Here is a 20219-nt window from a genome sequence, read left to right on the forward strand (position 1 = left end):
TCTTGGTAATGTTCTAGAGGTCAGTGCTAGATTGTTTAGGACTACAAGAGGAGGTTGGTTTTTAATTGTATCAGGTTGATTTAATTTATTACTACTAGAGGGAACTTGCTCTAGTGCAGGGGTACTGAATTAAATTCATGGAGATCTGGTTAGTATCTTCTTCTAGCAGAGGTCTGAATTGCTTGTTTGTGCTATGACTCAGATCATTCACATCACAGCACCCTCTCCTCCTAGGCATTTCCATCTCTGCAGCTGGGGAACGCAGGCTAAATTTCACATGTTCCTTACTCTCAGAAGGACATGCCACTCTTTAGCACGTATGTGAGCCAAACAACATGGCCCCGTGGCACCATGCACCTTGGTGCTGTGTGATTACACATTACAGTACTTAGCCTCCCTCATTACAGTATTCAGTCCTCTATTCCCAGTTCAGGTCCGGACCCAAATACTGTCCCACCTGGACCGCAGCAGTCGTGCCATTTAGGAGCCTCTTCTTCTCCTAGCCATCACAGCTGTCACCGCAGCAGCAGGAGGCAGTACAGTTCTGGAGGGAGGGTGAAAGTTGCCCAAGGTACACAAGCAGGGTGATTGGTTGATAGGAAGTAGGGCAGGCCAAGCAACCAATCACCAGCTTGCAGCTCCAGCCTTCCATTTGGACCTGCTGTGCATCTAGCCCTCCTGTCTGTGTAAGCTAGGGGAAATGTGAATGGAGGGACTTGAGGACTTAAGTGTGAAGGAGGGTAATGTGAGAGAGTGAGCTGAGAATAGTAATGAGGAAGGGGGGGCTGAGTACTGTAATGTGTGTGGGGGCTGAGAACTGTAATGTCGGGAGAGAGGGTGAAGTACTGTAATGTAGGGAGGGGCGCTGAAGGCAGTAATGTGGGGGAGCTGAGTACTATAATGAGGGGGGGATGAAGACACTAATATGAGGGGCCCAAGGACAGTAATGTGGGGAAGCTAAGTACTGTAATGGAGGGCTGAGAATAATAATATGAAGGGGTCCAAGGACAGTAATGTTGGGGGGCCGAGTACTATAATGGGGGGGCTGAGGACAGTAATGTTGGGCGGCTAAGGACAGTAATGTGGAGGGGGGGGGGGACTTGGTGTGAAAGGGAGGGAACTGTGATGTGCAGTGGGCACTGCAGATACTGGTGTAAAGATGGGATTGGGATATGGGGCTCTGTGCAGATCTGTGCGTGTGCATGTCACAGGCAGTTCAACCCATTCATTTTAATGGGCTGCACTACCCATGAGAAATGTGGAGAAACAAGCCACTGACCCATTTTTTTTTAAATCACAAAGCACTAATCTATATGGTGCTGCAGGACGATGTGGTTTGCTAATGTGTGGTGTGTTCCTCTGCGGGTCAGGAACATGTGCAATTTAGTCTGCGTTTCCCAGCAGCAGAGATGGGACTGCCTAGGAGGAGAGGGTGCTGTGATTTGAAGGAACAAGGTCATAGGACAAACATGCAATTTAGACTTCTGTTTGAAGAAGCTTTTACTAACGGACCTCCGTGAATTTTAATTCAGTACCCCTGCCCAAAATAACCTTGAAAAGTTTTTTACACTATGCAGTTTTTCCTTGCCTTCCTTATGTTTCATTGCAGGGATGGAAATGTGAGGAGAGCAGTATAAATAGAGTGTTCTGAAAGAGGAACTGCTCGATTAACACTGACAAGTGCTTTTAGTTTACGAGTATACCTGCAAGAGGGTTAGCACAGAGGTAGAGCATGGAGGTGGATTGAAGGAGATAGACACACATTAATATAATATGAATTCCAACTGATTTGGAGCATTTAGTTCATGAAACTTATAAGAATACACTATAAGACTATATTGTTGTGAACTGTTTAGACACTATGTTTTTGCATATTTAAGAAAGTTCACTAACTTTGTGTTTGGTTTCTTTTTATTGTTTTATTTTACCATTTTGTTTGGTGTATATATTTATATCAGATTGTGCAATTTAATTCTATCCGTTTGTCACCTATATATTGGCCAAGTGCTGGGCATATGGTGATATACAGTATATTGATTATATACATTTTTTATTATGAGCAAAAAAAACATTTTTGGGTGAGTGTACAAATATCATATCCTTTGATGCATTTGGTGTTATGGTTCACAAGTTTTTGCAGTGTTGGAGGTTTTTTTTTCAAACCATAATCCAGGAATTCAGCTACTTTGTAAAAAGTGCAGACATTCTATGAATTAAGTCCACTGAGGTGCATGCCACCTCATGGACCTATCTCTTTAATTTACCATTCACTGGTTTGTAGTGCTCTAAGAGGATAGTTTCCTGAGCTCTGACATTGGCCTCCCTGGAATCAGCTCCTTCAAGTGTAGAGTTAGTGAAGCTGCTTAGCCCACCCCTCCCCTGTCTCCTGCCCAATCACAGAAGCCTTTGTATAAGGTGAGCTTGTTCACAAAATACAAAGTCTTCTGTGAATGAGCAGAAGAGGGGAGGGGAAAGCATAGCAGCTGTGTGTGCTGTTCTCCTTTCAGAGCCCCAAGTGTATCATCCGGGAATGCTATAAACCTGTCAAATAAAAATAATAGAGATACGTCCAGGAGGTTACATAAACCTCATTGGACTTAACTCATGGTATGTGTAAAGGTGAATAATCAGCGCAATTAATAAATTACAAAGTGACACAGTGCTTGTACACAATTCTAATTCAGTGAAATGTGCAAATATGGCAAACAACTGTGCAAATATACAATATACAGCAGCTATATACAACTTCCTCACTAACAGAAGTATAAATTGTTAAAAGATGTAAGAAATACAGCGCTATATAAAACAATCATAAAAGTGCTTCGTAAACAATAAAGTGACAATGTGCTTATTAAGATATATAAAATATACAACATATAAACATATATCTTAACCACTTAAGCCCCGGAAGATTTTACCCCCTTCCTGACCGGGGGTTTTTTGCGATTTTTTTACTGCGTGACTTTAGCGGACAATTGCGCGGTCGTGCGACGCTGTACCTAAACGAATTTGACGTCCTTTTTTTCCCACAAACAGAGCTTTCTTTTGGTGGCATTTGATCACCTGTGCAATATTTACTTTTTGTGCTATAAACAAAAAAAGAGCGTAAATTTTGCAAAAACAACAATATTTTTCAAATTTGTTTATATGAAATTCCACAAAAAAAAAAATGTAAAAATCAAAATTTTTTAACATTTTTGGCCAATTTGTCTTCTGCTACATATGTTTGGTAAAAAAAAATCGCAAAAAGCGTATTTTGATTGGTTTGCGCAAAAGTTATTACGTTTACTAACTAAGGGAAAGATTTCTGTCATTTTTGGTGTGTTTTCTTTTAACGTGTAATGGCGGCGATCAGCAATTTTTTTTTTGCGTTACTGAGACATTGCGGCGGACAGATCGGACCCTTGACTGACATTTTTGACACTTTTGGGGTTACCAGTGACATTACTGCAGTAATCAGTGCTATACATATGCACTGTTACTGCAAAATGACACTGGTAGTGAAGGGGTTAACTTTATTTGAGAGGGAGGGGTGGTTTGTGTCCCTAGGGGCGTGATTCTTACTGTGATTGGCTGTGGCTTGAAGTGTAGGAACAATGATCAACGGTCCTACATAGTAGAACCGTATGATCACTGTTTCTACACAGGGGAGAATGACAGGCGGCTTGTTTATATCAGCCCCCTGCCTTTCTCCCTCTGCCTCGATGATCGGCGAGTGACAGGCGGACATCGGGTCCGCCGTTCACACGCACGGACTTGCTGGGGAACGAGCCAGGGCGGGAGCGTGCCTCCGCACGCGCGCGCTCGCCCGCTATTGGCTCCCAAGCAAGTGACAGGCTAGTGACGTACCGGTACGTCACTTTGCCTGGCCGTGCTGACTGCCGACGTATATCGTCGTGCGGCGGTCGGCAACCGGTTAAAGGTGCATATAAATAGTTAAACCAATCAATAAGGTGCAGTTAAAAAACTGAAATCCAATGCAGAAAATAGCCAAGTGTGAGCCTAATATAAACAGTGCTTGCTAGGTGTTTCAATAAACAACGTGCTCAAAACACCACCACCGACTACCCACAAGATGGCCTCTCACCTCAATAAGATAATAAGGAGGCAATGAATCCTCAATATAGGTAAAAACCGGGTCAATGGATACCACTTGCTGGACTGATATTCTCTTGGGCTCAGTATGCAGGTAAGACATGAAAAAAAATGCAATAGATCTAAGTGCTCACTGCTACATAACCCTTTATTGAAGAATGTAAAAAATCACTCACATACAAAGCACAATCAGGCTTGTGCGGACCATACAGGCAGTTTCAAATGAGCTGTGAGGAGCCGCGCTGTGTAGTCGCCGCTCGTCCGTCGGAGTGTCAGCCACCTATACTCGTGGCATCATACGCTTATGCGTCACGACTTCGTCAGTAGGGGTGGAGACTAGACGGACCAGCGAAGGTATAAATATGAATAACTCCTCCTCTAAAGGCGCGGCTTCACAGGTGTCCCCGGAAGCTCAATATTGACAGGAAGTGAGCATCAGGCCTACCACAGCAGAGTATATAGGTAATGGCACTGAATAATTAAAAAACACTAGACGAGCGGGGAACCTCACAGCAAGACTATATACTCATTAAAATCATAAATAATTCAAAACTAACTAACAATACAATGTGTATACAAAAATTCAAAATTCAAAAGAAAATCAAGAAAAATTAAAAAAAAAATAAAATATAAAATAAGATAAGAATAAAAATAAAAATAAAGAAATAAAAATAAAAATGAAAATAAAAATAATAATAATAATAATAAAAATAAAATAAAAAGAAATAAAAATAAAAATGGAACTGATAAAAAAAAGAATAATAAAAATCACAATGGGTATGATAACAATACAAAACCATAAAATACATTCGGATAGGTACATTAAAAAGGAATTAAACATTAAGGGTACCAGCATAGATGTGATATAAAACTCTATGTAATATAATTGAAATATAATAAAATCAACGATCACGAATAAAGCAATTGATATCTAAATCAACATTCAAACCTCTGGGTGTCAAGAAATTAGTTTGATATATCCAGGCGGTCTCTCTTTTGCTGAGGGATCGAATAAAGTTACCCCCCCCCTCCAATGTTTGGAGACTTTTTCAATCCCCCAAAATTTGAGGGAGCTGGGGTCTCTATGATGGCATAATCTAAATCGTTTGGACACATTGTGTTCCACTTTGCCCTTTTTAATGTTGACTACATGTTCTCTCAGGCGGACTTTTAAAGGACGCGACGTCTGCCCAACATATTGAAGGCCACATCCACATTCCAGCGTGTATACTACACCCTCAGTGGCGCAGGTAATCAAATCCTTAATGAGAAATGTCATACCTGCACTAGCTGCCACAAATTATTTGATTTTTTAGAGTTCACTTTACTGTGTTGGCATGCTGAGCACTTACCACAGGCATAAAAGCCTTTTAAAAAATTAAAAGCAGAATTGTTGGTTAAAACCGAGGGATCAATAGCCCCTGGGGCAAGTTTATCTTTAAGAGTGGGGGCCTTTTTATATATAAACTTGGGAGTCGCGTGTAAATGCGGACCTAAAACTTTATATTTTTGGAGTACACCCCAATGTTTTTTGACAATTTTTTAAATTTGTCTATATTGGACATTGTATTCTACTAAGACACCAAATTCGGATTTCCCCTGCTTGATTTTAATATTTATGTTATTATTTACGTAAGGACCCTTATGAACCAAGGAATCTCTATCTAACCTATATACTTCATCCCTTTCCCTAGTGATCACATCCAGATCATAACCTTTTTCATGAAATCTCTGGATAAGCGTATCCGATTGCTGTCTATACTCATCACCTGAGGCGCAGTTCCGTCTGATTCAGATGAACTGCCCTTTGGGTATATTTTTAATCCAGGTGCGATGATGGCAGCTATCTACCGGTATGTATGCATTGCGGTCAGTGGGTTTGAAGTAATTTCTTGTATACAACCTCCCCATATATTTATAAATTTCTAAATCAAGGAAAACGATCTTGTCCTCACTGACATTCCATGTGAGTTGAATCCCTTTGTTGTTTTCATTCATCATTTGGACAAAGGAGTCCAAAGAGGCACGGTCCCCCTTCCACACTATAAGTATATCGTCAATAAATCTTCTGTATACTAACAGCTGGTCTGGATGTACACAGAAGATTTGGTCGTCCTCCAAGCGGGCCATAAATATATTAGCCCCTCTGGGGGAAAACCTAGCCCCCATGGCTACACTCCTTGATTGGAGATAATAATGTCCTCCAAACCAAAAGTAATTGTGTCTTAAACAAAATTTAAGGCTATCGAGGAGAAATATTCTATGTTTTAACGACAACTCGGTCTTTCTTAATGCCCAACATACACTATCTAGTGCTTCATCGTGGCCAATGATCGTATATAAAGACCCTAAATCGGCAGTGGCCAGTATACAATCTTCCATTTGCGACTGATTTTCTATCATTTGAAGTATGTGTGTGGTGTCTTTCACATACGCATAAGTAGTGGCCACGAGAGGCTGTAAGAAATGGTCAATGTATTGACCCAATCGTGCACAGACTGACTCTATGCCATTTATAATGGGTCTGCCTGGGGGGTTATCTAAACTTTTGTGTATCTTAGGTAAAATATATAGGAAGCTCATTTGAAACTGCCTGTACGGTCCACACAAGCCTGATTGTGCTTTGTATGTGAGTGATTTTTTTACATTCTTCAATAAAGGGTTATGTAGCAGTGAGCACTTAGATCTATTGCATTTTTTTTCATGTCTTACCTGCATACTGAGTCCAAGAGAATATCAGTCCAGCAAGTGGTATCCATTGACCCGGATTCACCTATATTGAGGATTCATTGCCTCCTTATTATCTTATTGAGGTGAGAGGCCATCTTGTGGGTAATCGGTGGTGGTGTTTTGAGCACATTGTTTATTGAAACACCTAACAAGCACTGTTTATATTAGCCTCGCACTTGGCTATTTTCTGGATTGGATTTCAGTTTTTCAGCTGCACCTTATTGATTGGTTTAATGCACTTTATGGACACTATTTATATGCACCTTTAACCACTTTACCACCGGAGGATTTTGCTGTCTTCCGTCCAGGCCACTTTTTGCGATTCGGCGCTGTGCGACTTCAACTGACAATTGCGCGGTCGTGCGATGCCGTACCCAAACGAAATTTACGTCCTTTTTTTCCCACAAACAGAGCTTTCTTTTGGTGGTATTTGATCACCTGTGCGATTTTTACTTTTTGCGCTATAAACAAAAAAAGAGCGTTTATTTTGAAAAAATAACAATATTTTTAACATTTTTTTATATGAAATTCCCCCCAAAAAAGATGTAAAAACCAATTTTTTAAAAAATTTTTGGCCAATTTGTTTTCTGCTACCTATGTTTGGTAAAAAAAAATCACAATAAGTGTATTTTGATTGGTTTGCGCAAAAGTTATTGCGTTTACTAACAAAGGGAAAGATTTCTGTCATTTTTGGTGTTTTTTTTTTAACGCGTAATGGCGGCGATCTGCGATTTTTTTTGCGGGACTGCGACATTGCGGCGGACAGATCGGACCCTTGACTGACATTTTTGACACTTTTGGGGGTACCAGTGACATTACTGCAGTAATCAGTGCTATATATATGCACTGTTACTGTAAAAATGACACTGGCAGGGAAGGGGTTAATTTTATTGGAGAGGGAGGGGTTAATGTATGCCTGGTGCTTACTGACGTGTGGGGGGGGGAGGGGACTGAGTGAGTCATGGACAGATCGGATGTCCAGCTATGCTGAACAGTCCAATCTGTCACTCCCTGTCACTATGGAGATCCGCCCGCTGTGTTTACACACAGCGGGCGGATCTCCAGACTCGATCCCCGACGATCGGGTAAGAGCAGCGGCGATCGCCGCTGCTCCTCCCCTGGCCCGACTCCCGCTGTGAATGAAAACAGCGGGAGCGAGCCTCCGGCGGTGCGCAAGCGCTACCCAGAAGGGGGAGTGTCTGACGACGTAGTACTACGTCGTCAGACGATAACGAGCCACTCTGCCGCAGTAATATTACTGTGAGCAGTCGTAAAGTGGTTAAGATATATGTTGTATATTTATATATCTTAATAAGCACATTGTCACTTTATTGTTTACAAAGCACTTTTATGATGTTTTATATAGCGCTGTATTTCTTACATCTTTAACTCATGGTATGCCTGGACTTTTTACAAAGTCACTGATCCCTAGTGGCTTCTGATTGGCTGCAAACAAACAAAGGGTTGGGGGGGCACACCCTGAACATGCATTTCTAAAGATGGTGCTGCTATGAAAACCAATATGCATATATAACTACAGAGGATAGCGCACACATGCAAATTATACATCAAATATAACAAGGCAACTAAGACCTGATCAAAATAAGTAAAAATGGGGATTTAGTCCCACCATGGCCATATCGTGCTCAAGCCAACCACTACGTCAAAGTACCCCATTGTCAGTGGGTCCTACACTATCCATAAAATGAAGGGTAAATCCAAACTCTCTAAACCGTTGGAGACACTTACTCCTTACATGGGAGAGATGTGCTTGAACAGCACTATTCTGATTGGCTGAGAGCGAGCAAGAATAATTTTCGGACCTGTCCATTCAACAGAAGTTAAACAAACTATCGACTTTTGTCAAGAGAGGACTTTCACTGCTGGACCAAACAAATTTAAATCAATGTAAGGCCAGTCTAAAACTTTTACTATGTTACAAAGCAGTTGAAGCCTACAAAGTGGTGTTAAGTATTGAACAGTAATTATTGTATTGACAGGTTAATATTCCATACAGGCATTAATGTACTATAAATATAAATACAGGCAGTGTGTAATGTATTTTACATTTCAACAAAATCTAACACCAGTATAAAATTAACATTTGCTTTGTTAAAGTAAAATGTACCAAGAAAGGTTGTCTTGAACTGAAATTCAGACTGGCTGTTGGCATGCTTGCAACAATTTGGACTGGTGAATCAAAATAGTTTTGCTGCAAATTCAATAGAGCAAAATTTTCTGATAATCTCCCAAATGCCAAAAGTAGCTCTATACACAGAATAGAAATTGGCCTAAAAGGATAAAAAAATTAGATTTTTAAATTTTTTTGGGAATGTTATATAGCAGAAAGTGAAAAATATTGTTTTTTTTCAGAAATGATGTCCTTTTTTTGTTTATAGCGCAAAAAATATAAATCACACAGGTAATCAAATACCACCAAAAGAAATCTCTATTTGTGGGGGAAAAAAAGGACATCAGTTTTATTTGGGTATAGTGTTGCACGAACGCGCAATTTTTAGTTAAAGTAACAAAGTGCAGAAGTGCATATAGTACACTGTTCATAAAAAGACACTAATTAGGTCTTTTTTATCATAGTTTCTAAAAGAAATAGCAGTATTGCCCAAAGAAGTCCATTAGACTATTCTTGTAGTATTAATATAGTTCCCTTTCCTCCTAAGTTTGAGGAGTGGCGCACCCAAGTAAATATTACCTTACTCAAGGAAAGGCATATCTCGAAATCCAGAGGTACCCCTTTTCAATTTAACCACTTAAGCCCCGGAAGATTTTACCCCCATTCCGACCAGGGGGTATTTTGCCATTCGGCACTGCGTGACTTTAACGGACAATTGTGTGGTCGTGCGACGCTGTACCTAAACAAATTTGACGTCCTTTTTTTCCCACAAACAGAGCTTTCTTTTGGTGGTATTTGATCACCTGTGCGATTTTTTGATCACGCGCTATAAACAAAAAAAGAGCATCAATTTTGCAAAAATAGCAATATTTTTCACATTTTTTTATATGAAATTCCCCCCCAAAAAAATGTAAAAATCAAAATTTTTTAACATTTTCGGCCAATTTGTTTTATGCTACCTATGTTTGGTAAAAAAAATCGCAAAAAGCGTATTTTGATTGGTTTGCGCAAAAGTTATTGCGTTTACTAACTAAGGGAAAGATTTTTGTCATTTTTGTTGTTTTTTGTTTTAACGCGTAATGGCGGCGATCTGCGATTTTTTTGCGGTACTGCGACATTGGGGCGGACAGATCGGACCCTTGACTGACATTTTTGACACTTTTGGGGTTACCAGTGACATTTCTACAGTAATCAGTGCTATACATATGCACTGTTACTGTAAAAATACACTGGTAGTGAAGGGGTTAACTTTATTTGGGAGGGAGGGGCTGTGTGTGTCCCTAGGGGCGTGCTTTCTACTGTGATTGGCTGTGGCTTGAGCTGTAAGGACACTGATCAACGGATCTACATAGTAGATCCGTGTGATCAGTGTCTTTACACCAAGGAGAATGACAGGTCGCTTGTTTACACAAGCTGCCTGCCTTTCTCCCTCTCCCCCGCCGATCGCAGAGTGACCGGCGGACATCGGGTCCGCTGGTCACACGCGCAGGGGGGTCCGTGACCACGCGGGATTAGGAGCGCGCCTCCGTGGGCCGCGCTCGCTCCCTAGACCCTCACAAGCTAGTGACGTAGCCCTACGTCACTTTGCCTGTGAGGGGCTGACTGCCGACGTAGATCGGCGTTAGGCAGTCGGCAAGTGGTTAATAAACTATGGGACCCCTGGATTCAGGTACCAAGGTCAGCTCCAATGGCCCTTGTCTCCCTGCAAATTCTGCAAAGCCTATAATAGTGTTTGAGACAAGTGTAGGTAGGCAAAATCAAGATAATTGATGATATGTCCAGACTGTGAAAGATACAGAGATATCAAGCTAAAAATAAAAGAAATTGCTGAGTGTTGCAGGCTTGGTTTTAGTCTTGGTTTAGAACTGCTGAGTTGCACTGGTATAGGGCTGCATCTTTTTTTTCTCACTGTAGACCTTGCTACTAGAAGTAAGAAGGCTTTGTTTTATATACACGTTGTATATTTTGTTCATAAGTGGTGGACATTGACACGTGGGCTCACATGTTTTAATGATTCTTCTTGCTAGTATAATGCTATGAGTATGCAAATAATTCTGGGAATGTTGTGAGATCAGATGTAAAATCTTTGTAAAGAGCGCCCTGCTGTTGTAAAGTGCCAACTGTTTTGGTTGCTTGTATGCATGTGTTACAAAAAAATATATAAAACCTTTTAATAAAAAATATTTGGGAAAAAAATGGAATGATATAATCCAACGAATTAACCTCACTCAACTAACAAAACCAAAACTCAAAGGTGGATTAGGTGTCCCAGATTTACAAAAATACTCTCAAGCATGTCATTTACAGCGCATTGTAGAATGGAACACTCAGCGTTGCGGTAAGGATTGGATAGTCTTGGAACACTCTTTTTCTCAAATCCCCCTAGCAGGAGCCCCATGGTGCTCATATAAAAACCTCCCCCCAAACTTTTTAAAACACCCTCTGATTGGTCCCACGCTGAAATGCTTCAATCTTGTCTCTACATCTCTAAAAATCTACTCCACACCTGGCCCCTTGTCCCCAATTCTACAAAACCCAGACTTCCCACAGGGAAACAACAACCAACATTTTGCCCACAAATCCCTAAACGATTCCACTAGAATCTCTCCCTTTTTACATCAATGAAAAATCCAAGACTATGGTACCCTAAAAACCTTGCCAAACTACATGGATCTCCCCTTTTGGAATTATGTTCAAATAAGACACTTCATCAACCAAAGCTTACGAGACCACAATAAACCAGTTAAATTGACCCCATTTGAAGAACTATGTCTTGAACCCCATCCGAAACCACATCTCATAAGCTATATGCCATTTTATGGGATAATACAAAACCTGGGGAGGGACATTTTTCACCACATGGTCATCTGATCTCCGAATAAAATTGACAGAAAATCAATGGTCAAAAACATTTTTTGCGGCACACAAGGGGTCCATCAATGTCTCCACACAGGAAAACAATTACAAACTCCTTTCCCGATGGTATTGAACACCAGCTATGCTGCATAAATGGAATAACTCTATAGAGAATAAATTTTGGAGATGCCTTGCAAGTGAAGGTGACCTGCCCCCACATTGAAAAATTTTGGAAACAGGTTCACGATACCATTCAAAAAATCACCAACAACCATGTTACTTTTTCACCCACTACCTACCTCCTCCACTTATTACCATTAGCCAATAAAAAACATTGCAAATCACTTACAATGTTCTTGATCAACGCGGCTAGACTATGTGTTCTAAGACACTAGGGTTCCCCTCAGACCCCTAACATGAAAGAATGGTTCAATCAAGTCGAAAAACTAGCTGAAATGGAATAACTCACTGCGATATCCCACGATACACCCACCAAATTTGCTACAACTTGGAATCCTTGGACTTTATACAAAAAAAACGAGCACTTACATTCGGATCATGGAATAATAATGCTCCTCCAAACATTAGCCTGAAAATAACTGACTTTACCTCCTCTCATACTTTTAGGTCCTACTTCCCATCTGGTCTCTCTTTCACAGACCCATCATACCCTTCCCCCCCCCTCTCCCCCCCTATTTTTCCTTCTCCCCCTCCCCCATCCTCCTAAGGGGAACTAATGCTTGTCATAATCCCTCCCCCCCACCTTTTTTTAGGTTAATACAGGATATCATCGCCTCACATACAACGACATCATCTCATCCTCATACATTACATTTATAAATATTTTACTAGCCTTCTTATGTTAATCCCCATTGTCATTTCATTAACCTTGCTATCATATTGTATACAAAATGTATTAATCTGTTCAAATCTTCTGTATTTCTGATATTAGTTTGAACACCGAGAATATTGATCTGAATGTTCACCTGTTCATTTACATTGTCATGTTCAACCTTCATTTTCAATAAAGCATTTTGGAAAAAAAAAAACATAGATGCTTTTGCTTTCACAGAATGAAAAAGAAGGCCGTAGATACAGTATTTTCTATTTTTGCTTTACCTCTAAGGCAATACATCTGCGTGCGCGTGCACGTGCGCATGCATGTGCAATAATAAGTAAGTTTAAATATGAATGTAGTAAAATGATTATTCTTTTAACTAGGTAGGCCTTAATAGAAAAGAATTGTAACAAGATACCATAACCATAAACAGTCTTTGTGTCTCAAAGGAGGTCTAAAATCCCTACAGAGATCTAATCAGAAAGCTCTCAAAGCCTAGCTCTAGTCAGTGGTGGAGAGTGTTGGATCGCTACAGATAGATCGCAGATTTCACACAAAAAGGAATGGTCTTCAAGCTCTGACTCAGCGGGGGGGATAGAAATGGCTGCAGATAGAGCACTGTTTTCACACAGAGAGCCATGATCCTTTAGCTCTGACTCAGCCGTGTGTGTGTGTGTGTGTGTGTGTGTGGGGGGGGGGGGGGGGGTGTTGAATTGCTGCAGAAAGACCGTTGCTTTCACACAGTGAGCAATGACCTTCTCTAAAACTTCCAACTACAGAGTTATGTTCTGCAGTTGAAATTGTATTACAAACCAAACAAATTTGTATTTTTAGCACCTTGAATGTAACCATTTTTTGTGGAACCTACAGTCAAGCTTTAAAAATACCATATTTTCATGCAAAGGCAGTTAGCTTTAATAACATTTACTAAAGAGAAATAGATTGTTCACTTTGCATTGGAAGTTGCACTCTGTGTGGGAATTTTCCTCAGAGCTCATTGAATGAGATAAAGCACTATTGACTTCCATCATCCAACCATGTGCAAGGTTTTATTGAGTTTTTACAAAACAGTGAAACAAAAGAAAGGGGTAGCATACAGAAAAGCGCCACACACCACAACAGTGTGTGCAAGCATATAAAACATTGGCTCATCTGTATCAGATAATGCAACAGTGAAATACATGACATTGCAATACACAAGGCCCTGTAACTGTGCTGCTTCAAAGGAGGCACGTTCAGGGTCCATAAGACCTACTAAACCGGATGACAAATGGGCGAGCAGAGGCCCCCGCCCCCCACCCAGACACCCCAAATGGGTACAGACTGTGTCCGTGGCAGGGCGCAGCCCCCCCCCCGATCCCGACCATCCCCTGAACTCCACCCAGAAGAAGAGCTAGTATGCAGACATTACCAATAGATATGGTCTGCGTAGTAACACAAGAAAAAACTGGTGGCCACCCTCAAGTGACCACTAAGGCACAGACCCATATTCCGGGTTCCAAAGCTAATGCTCCACAACCCAGAGCAGATATCACCCCCGAAGGAGAGAAAAAACAAAAAGTAGAGAGACAAAAAAGAAAGGAATAACGACATGAACTCTAATGAGTAAAGAAATAAAAAGGAAAAGGAGCAGAAGAAGATGAAAAAGACAAACAAACAGAACGTCCCCCCCGTGCTGGACCCCCTCCCACCCCACCGCGGCTACGGAGCCTGTAAATACGCGATCCAGGGATTCCACACCCGTTCAAATTTACGTTGCCTGTCCAAACGAATGCTAGCCAGTTTTTCATTTAGCATAATCCACGCCATTTTGTGTTTCACCTGTAGGATATTGAGTCCAGGCGTCTTCCAAGCACGCGCTATGTTGATTTTTGCCGCCAGGAGAATAAAAAATATAAGGGAGCGTGTATGTTTCGGTATCTCAACTGGCAAGTCTGAAAATAGCACTGTCTTGGCGTCCCTACCGATTCTCTGACCCGTCGCCGAGTGTATCAAGTTAATCACCCTGTTCCAGTAGCGCCGGACCTTCGGACAGCTCCACCACACGTGATACATATCCCCATTCTGCCCACACTGTCTAAAACACAGGGGGGAAGTGCCCGGAAACAATTTAGCTAGTCTCGTCGGCACCAAGTACCACCGGGACAGCACCTTATAGTTTGCTTCCACCAAGGTGGTGTTGAGTATACCCCTGTGCACCATGGTCGACCACCTGTCCCACTCCTCTTTGTCAATAGATTCCCCTAAGTCAGTCTCCCATGCCAGCTGATATGAAGGCTTGGTAGCCGGATTAGTAAATAGCCCATGTAATTACTTGATCCCCCCTCTGCCCAGACCTCCCCATACATCTATTCTCATACAGAGTTCTAGTCGTAATGTCAGTGTGGTCAGCCTTAAGGGTCCGAAGGAAATGGGTAATTTGAAGGAGGCGATAGGACTCCCCAGGGGGCATCTTCAGTGTTTCCTGAAAATAGGTAAGAGGCCGTACCCCTTTATGGTCTAGAAAATTACCTGTTCTATAAAGTCCTTTGTCGATCCACCACCTAAATTGAGAAACTTGAAGCCCTGGAGGGAAGTGAGGATTATTATTGTTTTTTTAATTGTACATGATTGAGCCTACTTTGCAATTTGCAACTTCAGCTTATTCACTAAGCTCTGTGGCCAATTCCCTTGCACAATACAACTTCACCTACAAAATGAACAGCTTATTTGCCTTTAGTAAATCAACCCCTATATGTCTAAGCTCCAAATATATTGGCCATGTTCTCTAAGTCTAACTGTCGGTCATCTGATGGAGAACATAATCATGCTATGATCTGATCACAATCTTCATTGCGTGTGATAACAAATTATATCGTATTTCTTCCCACTCTCAACATGATAGAACGTAGTTTAAAACATAGTGTAAACCAACTCATTATATAAATTATTCCACTGAAACCACAGAAGGGATTCTTTCTCATACAGAGTTCATTTTTTGCTAATACAAGAAAAAAAAAATCATACCCAATGGACTCACATGCTAGAGATATCTATAAGATTAATGTGTTCTTCATGTCCCAGCTGGCTTGCCAGTTCTCTAAATTCTTCTGTCAACCTTATCAATCCCAGATCCAAATTAAATTCAGCAGGAAATTCTAAAATCCAGTATCTAGAACAGAAATAAGAGCAATTAAGTCTATATGTCTCCACAAAACACATATATTGGTTGACTGCATTAAATATGTAAAAAAAAATAAAATGGAATTTTGTATATGAGTAGGTCTATTTGCAGACCCGTAAATAACAACAAAATACAAAAACATATCTTATTGATTGCAGTAACGTTTTTCATGCTTTTTTTCCTTTGTAATTGTGCCCTAAGGTAAATATATTCACAGGTAAAAAATATATTTTATTAGTGAAAAATTGGCAGAAAGAGAAAAATAAAAGGAAATCATTTTATTTTAAGTAAAAAAAAAAAAAAAGCCAAACTCCAGCCTCACCTTCTGTCTTGCAGAATTTCTCTCATGTACTGAATGTTTACACTAATTTCATTACTTACTGTGAGATTCATATTTCTTACTGTCCTTGGTCTGCCCTAATTTATTCATTGGATATGAGTTCTTTCAACTGTGGAGGCTCGGCATCACATGTGGGCATTACCTAGGGTGATCTGCAGCAAAATACAGTCTGCCTAGGAACACCCACTCCTCAAGACTGACACCCACCCATCCAATCAATCCATTTTGGTTTTTGCCTAATTCCACAGCCACTACCTTAGTTCTACTGCCACATGAAGCTTTTTTTGCACAGATTGCACACCTTACAGTAGACAGACACTGAATGCTTTATGTGTGCTGAAGTTACAGAGTAATGGCACTGTCAGGTAGCATATACGCTGTATATATTACCAGCAAACCATTTTTTATAAGGAACACTTTATTGAAGAAGTCACCATATGTGTGTGCTGTTTTTGGGCTGTGTCCGTTAAGGCAATAGTGTTTATCTTGTTCATTAAGGCAATAGTGATAATCACGTGTAAGTGCGGAAACGTCGAATACACCAAAGAATCACCACTCTATTTTTTATATATACATTTTTGTTAATTTCCAATTCTCTGTGTACAAATAAGTAAAAAAATGTTTCCCATAATTCAATAACATCTTAATTCTTCCTATATCCTACTACCCGTGTACCCTCCCTCCCCCTTTCTTTTTACCACTCTATTCCAATATTGCGCTCCTCTTCCTGCGACTCTATTTATGTTTACTAGACCCTTCGGTCCTCGGCCTTTAGTCTCCCCCCTGGTCCACCCATATTTCTATACAATTGTTGGTCTTTTTAAAGTCTGCCCACTTTCTCCATTCATTTAGAAAACTATATTCTTGTTCCTCGTCTCTACTTCTCAGATATTCCATATTTTATATATATATATATATATATATATATATATATATATATATATATATATATATATATATAAAATTCTACTGCACCAATCTCTTAAGGTGGGGCTTTTCTATGTCTAACTATTTTTTTGGTATTGCCCCCTTTAACAGGTTTGGAACAATTGTGTTTCCATACTGCTTTAAGGATTTATCAGTTTTGTGGAATAAGCATGTCCATGGATTGTCCGTGATGTTTATTCCTGTGATTTCTCTAATAAGCTATTGTACCTTCAACCAATATTCCCGGACCTTAGGGCATTCCCACCAGATATGGAACATTGTGCCTTGCACCTTACAACCCCTCTAACACAAGTTAGATTTTTCTGGCTGACATTTATGTGTTTTTACCGGCATTATATACTATCTCGATAAACATTTGTAGTTCATTTCAATGATGTTAACATCAACTGCAGAGCAATGTACGGCTCTCAGTATAGCACTCACTTTGTGCTCTTTAAATGTGATCCTATCTCTTTTTTCCAGGTTTCTATGAATGGAAGTTTCCTTGAACCAACCATCTCCGTTAAAATCCTGTATATCTGAGACATACTATGTTTTATTTTTGGTAATGGATTACAGAGCTTTTCCACAAGGTTCAGCTCTTCCTCAGATCTGATTGGCTGAGACAAAGATCTCACAAAATGTTTTAGTTGTGAATATCTCCATTCATTTAATATCAAGTTTTCTCCCCTAGTGTTGAGTTTGTGATATGACCTAATCTTTCCATTATATATTATATATCATCATAATCAAATCATCTGTGCCTTCTAATGGTAATAAAGGAGAGTTATATTCCCATTTGACTTGTCTGTGGATTGTGTCCCAGGTCTTGTAAACAACTCTCATTATTTTGTGTATGTCTTTGTGTATTTCCCTATACTTGGGTGAATCCATATATTCTTATTTAATTGAGTTCTACTTAATGTGGTTTCAATCTTTACCCATCTTTTATCTGTGTTTGTTTTTTGTCCACTCTACCATACGTGAAATTATAACTGCCGTGTATTATCTTTTGATGTCTGGTGCTGCTAATCCACCCTATGATTTATCCCTACTGAGAACCGCACATTGTGCGCTAGGCTTTTTCCCCTGCCAAATAAAATTCAACATCAACATCAACATTCAACATGTGACATCATCAGAGGCGTCACAAGTTTAGCGATACGCGTAAGGTGGACGTATCGATGTGGAGCACGCCACACACCACGGTCTTTTCAAATATTGCAATGCTGTTGATATGACGATTTCACTGTAAGTGCATTACTTCTAATAAACCCTTCTTGTTTAGACTTACTTCACTATTGGCTGTCCTTTGTCTCTCCTTGAGCTTACTTTGCCAGAGACAGCGGTATATGGTTTTGGGAATCATCATATATTTATGTTAAGAAGTCTTGTGTCTGCTGTGGAAGTGAATTAGGATCTACCAGTCTCACCACGGTTTTTATCATCCAATGCCTGTTTTGACCGCTCTGTGAAAAGAGGGTCAATCTCTCTGGTAAGAAGCCATGAGTGTCAGCACAGGGTGCAATTTGGATTTCCTGCTACGCACTGGTAATTGGTCGGCTGAGATCTGGTCTCTTTCTCCCTTTTCAGCTCTAGACTGTTTTCTTGGACTTTATTGTCTTGGATTATTTTATTCATTATCATCGTTTTTACATATATTTGGCGCAGCTCCTTATGTAGTTAATGTACTCCATGGGACTGTAATCTTCCTATAGAGCTGCTGCCTAGGTATAGGTTTTCTATTAATGGGTTTAGATTTATCCCAAGATATTTTAGTTTTTTTTTTCCAAATTATCCCAAGATATTTTAATTTTGACTTTGCCCAGGTAAATTGAAATTCCCACTGTAATGCCTGCTTTTCTTTTTTATTTAACCCGATGTTCAGGATTTCTGACTTTATTGGGTTTATCTTAAAATGTGATAATTCCCCATATTTCTTTAACACCTTTATAACATTTGGGAGGGTTATTCTGGGATTAGTGATATAGAATAGAACATCATCTGCATATGCTGCAACTTTATGTTCCTCCTGTCTGACCTTCACTCCCCTTATGTCTATGCTGTTCCTTATAGTTGCTAGTAGTGGTTCTAACGGCAGGACGAATAACAGGGGTGAGAGAGGGCATCCCTGTCTCGTCCCGTTATGCATTTCAAACTGAGATAATAAGCTACCATTTACTTTACCAATGCTGTTGGATTCCTATACAATGCTTTTATCTATTGGGTCATCCTTGGACTGATACCCAAGTCCTTTATTGTTTCGACCATGAACTCTCAGTCCACCCTGTCAAAAGCTTTCTCAGCATCTATTGCCAGCAGGAGGGCTGGGGTATCAATATCTCTAGCTTTGTGTAATAACAGTAATGTTCTAAACCCATTATATTTCCCCTCTCTCTAACCCTTTCTGGGTTAAATCCTTTCTGGTCTGCATGGATCCCCTCTGCCATTAAATCTTTTATTCGGGTTGCTAATACTTTTGCATATAATCCTGTGTCTGCTTTTAACAGTGCTTTTGGCCTGTAACTAGAGCATAAGGTTACTTCTTTCACATCCTTAGATTACTACATTATATAAGCTTGCAGTGATTGTACTCTCATCTTCTCCTTTTCTCCTATCTCATTCATATACGTGCAAATTTCTGGAACTAATATTTCCTCAAACCTCCTATAATATAGGGTAGTATATCCATTGGGTCCAGGACTTTTCCCAGTCTGAGAATTTTTTAGAGCCTCCCTTATCTCCTTCTGAGAGATTGGTGTCCTTAATGCTGATAATTTGTCAATTGCTAATTTAGGTAATTTTGATTCCCTTTTCTTTGTATCCTTTGTTTTCTATGCTGTTCTACTTCATCTGATTCCCTTTGAGGCAACATGTATAGAGTATTATAATAGCTTTGAAATGCTTTAATTATTTCTGTTGTGGAATGAACCAATTCCCCCTTTTTTATTTTTTCTATGTAGTTACTTGATTTTTTACTCTTTAATAATCTTTCTAAATATTTTCCTGGTTTATTTCCCCATTTATATCTTTCCCTTGCAACTCAATTGAAGCTTTGTCTAGTCTCTTCTTCCAACAATTGTCTCAAATTATCTCTTTTTAATACTAGGGTTTTTTGTATCCCATCCTCCATGTTTAT

The 20219-nt window shown here is 40.0% G+C and overlaps 1 protein-coding gene across 5 annotated transcripts in view; it reads right to left on the bottom strand.

Moving 5' to 3' along the window:
• RASGRP3 (RAS guanyl releasing protein 3) overlaps positions 1-20219 on the bottom strand; it is a 304603-nt gene that overhangs the window by 105206 nt on the left and 179178 nt on the right. For all 5 annotated transcript variants that reach the window (XM_082249448.1, XM_082249451.1, XM_082249449.1 and 2 more), the window contains one exon: positions 15670-15801. In XM_082249448.1, coding sequence (XP_082105574.1) covers positions 15670-15801 — 132 coding nt within the window. The remainder of the gene's footprint in view (positions 1-15669; positions 15802-20219) is intronic.

The sequence above is a fragment of the Pelophylax lessonae genome (assembly GCF_965119305.1).
Source record: "Pelophylax lessonae genome assembly, chromosome: 3".
In the NCBI taxonomy this organism is placed as follows: domain Eukaryota; kingdom Metazoa; phylum Chordata; class Amphibia; order Anura; family Ranidae; genus Pelophylax; species Pelophylax lessonae.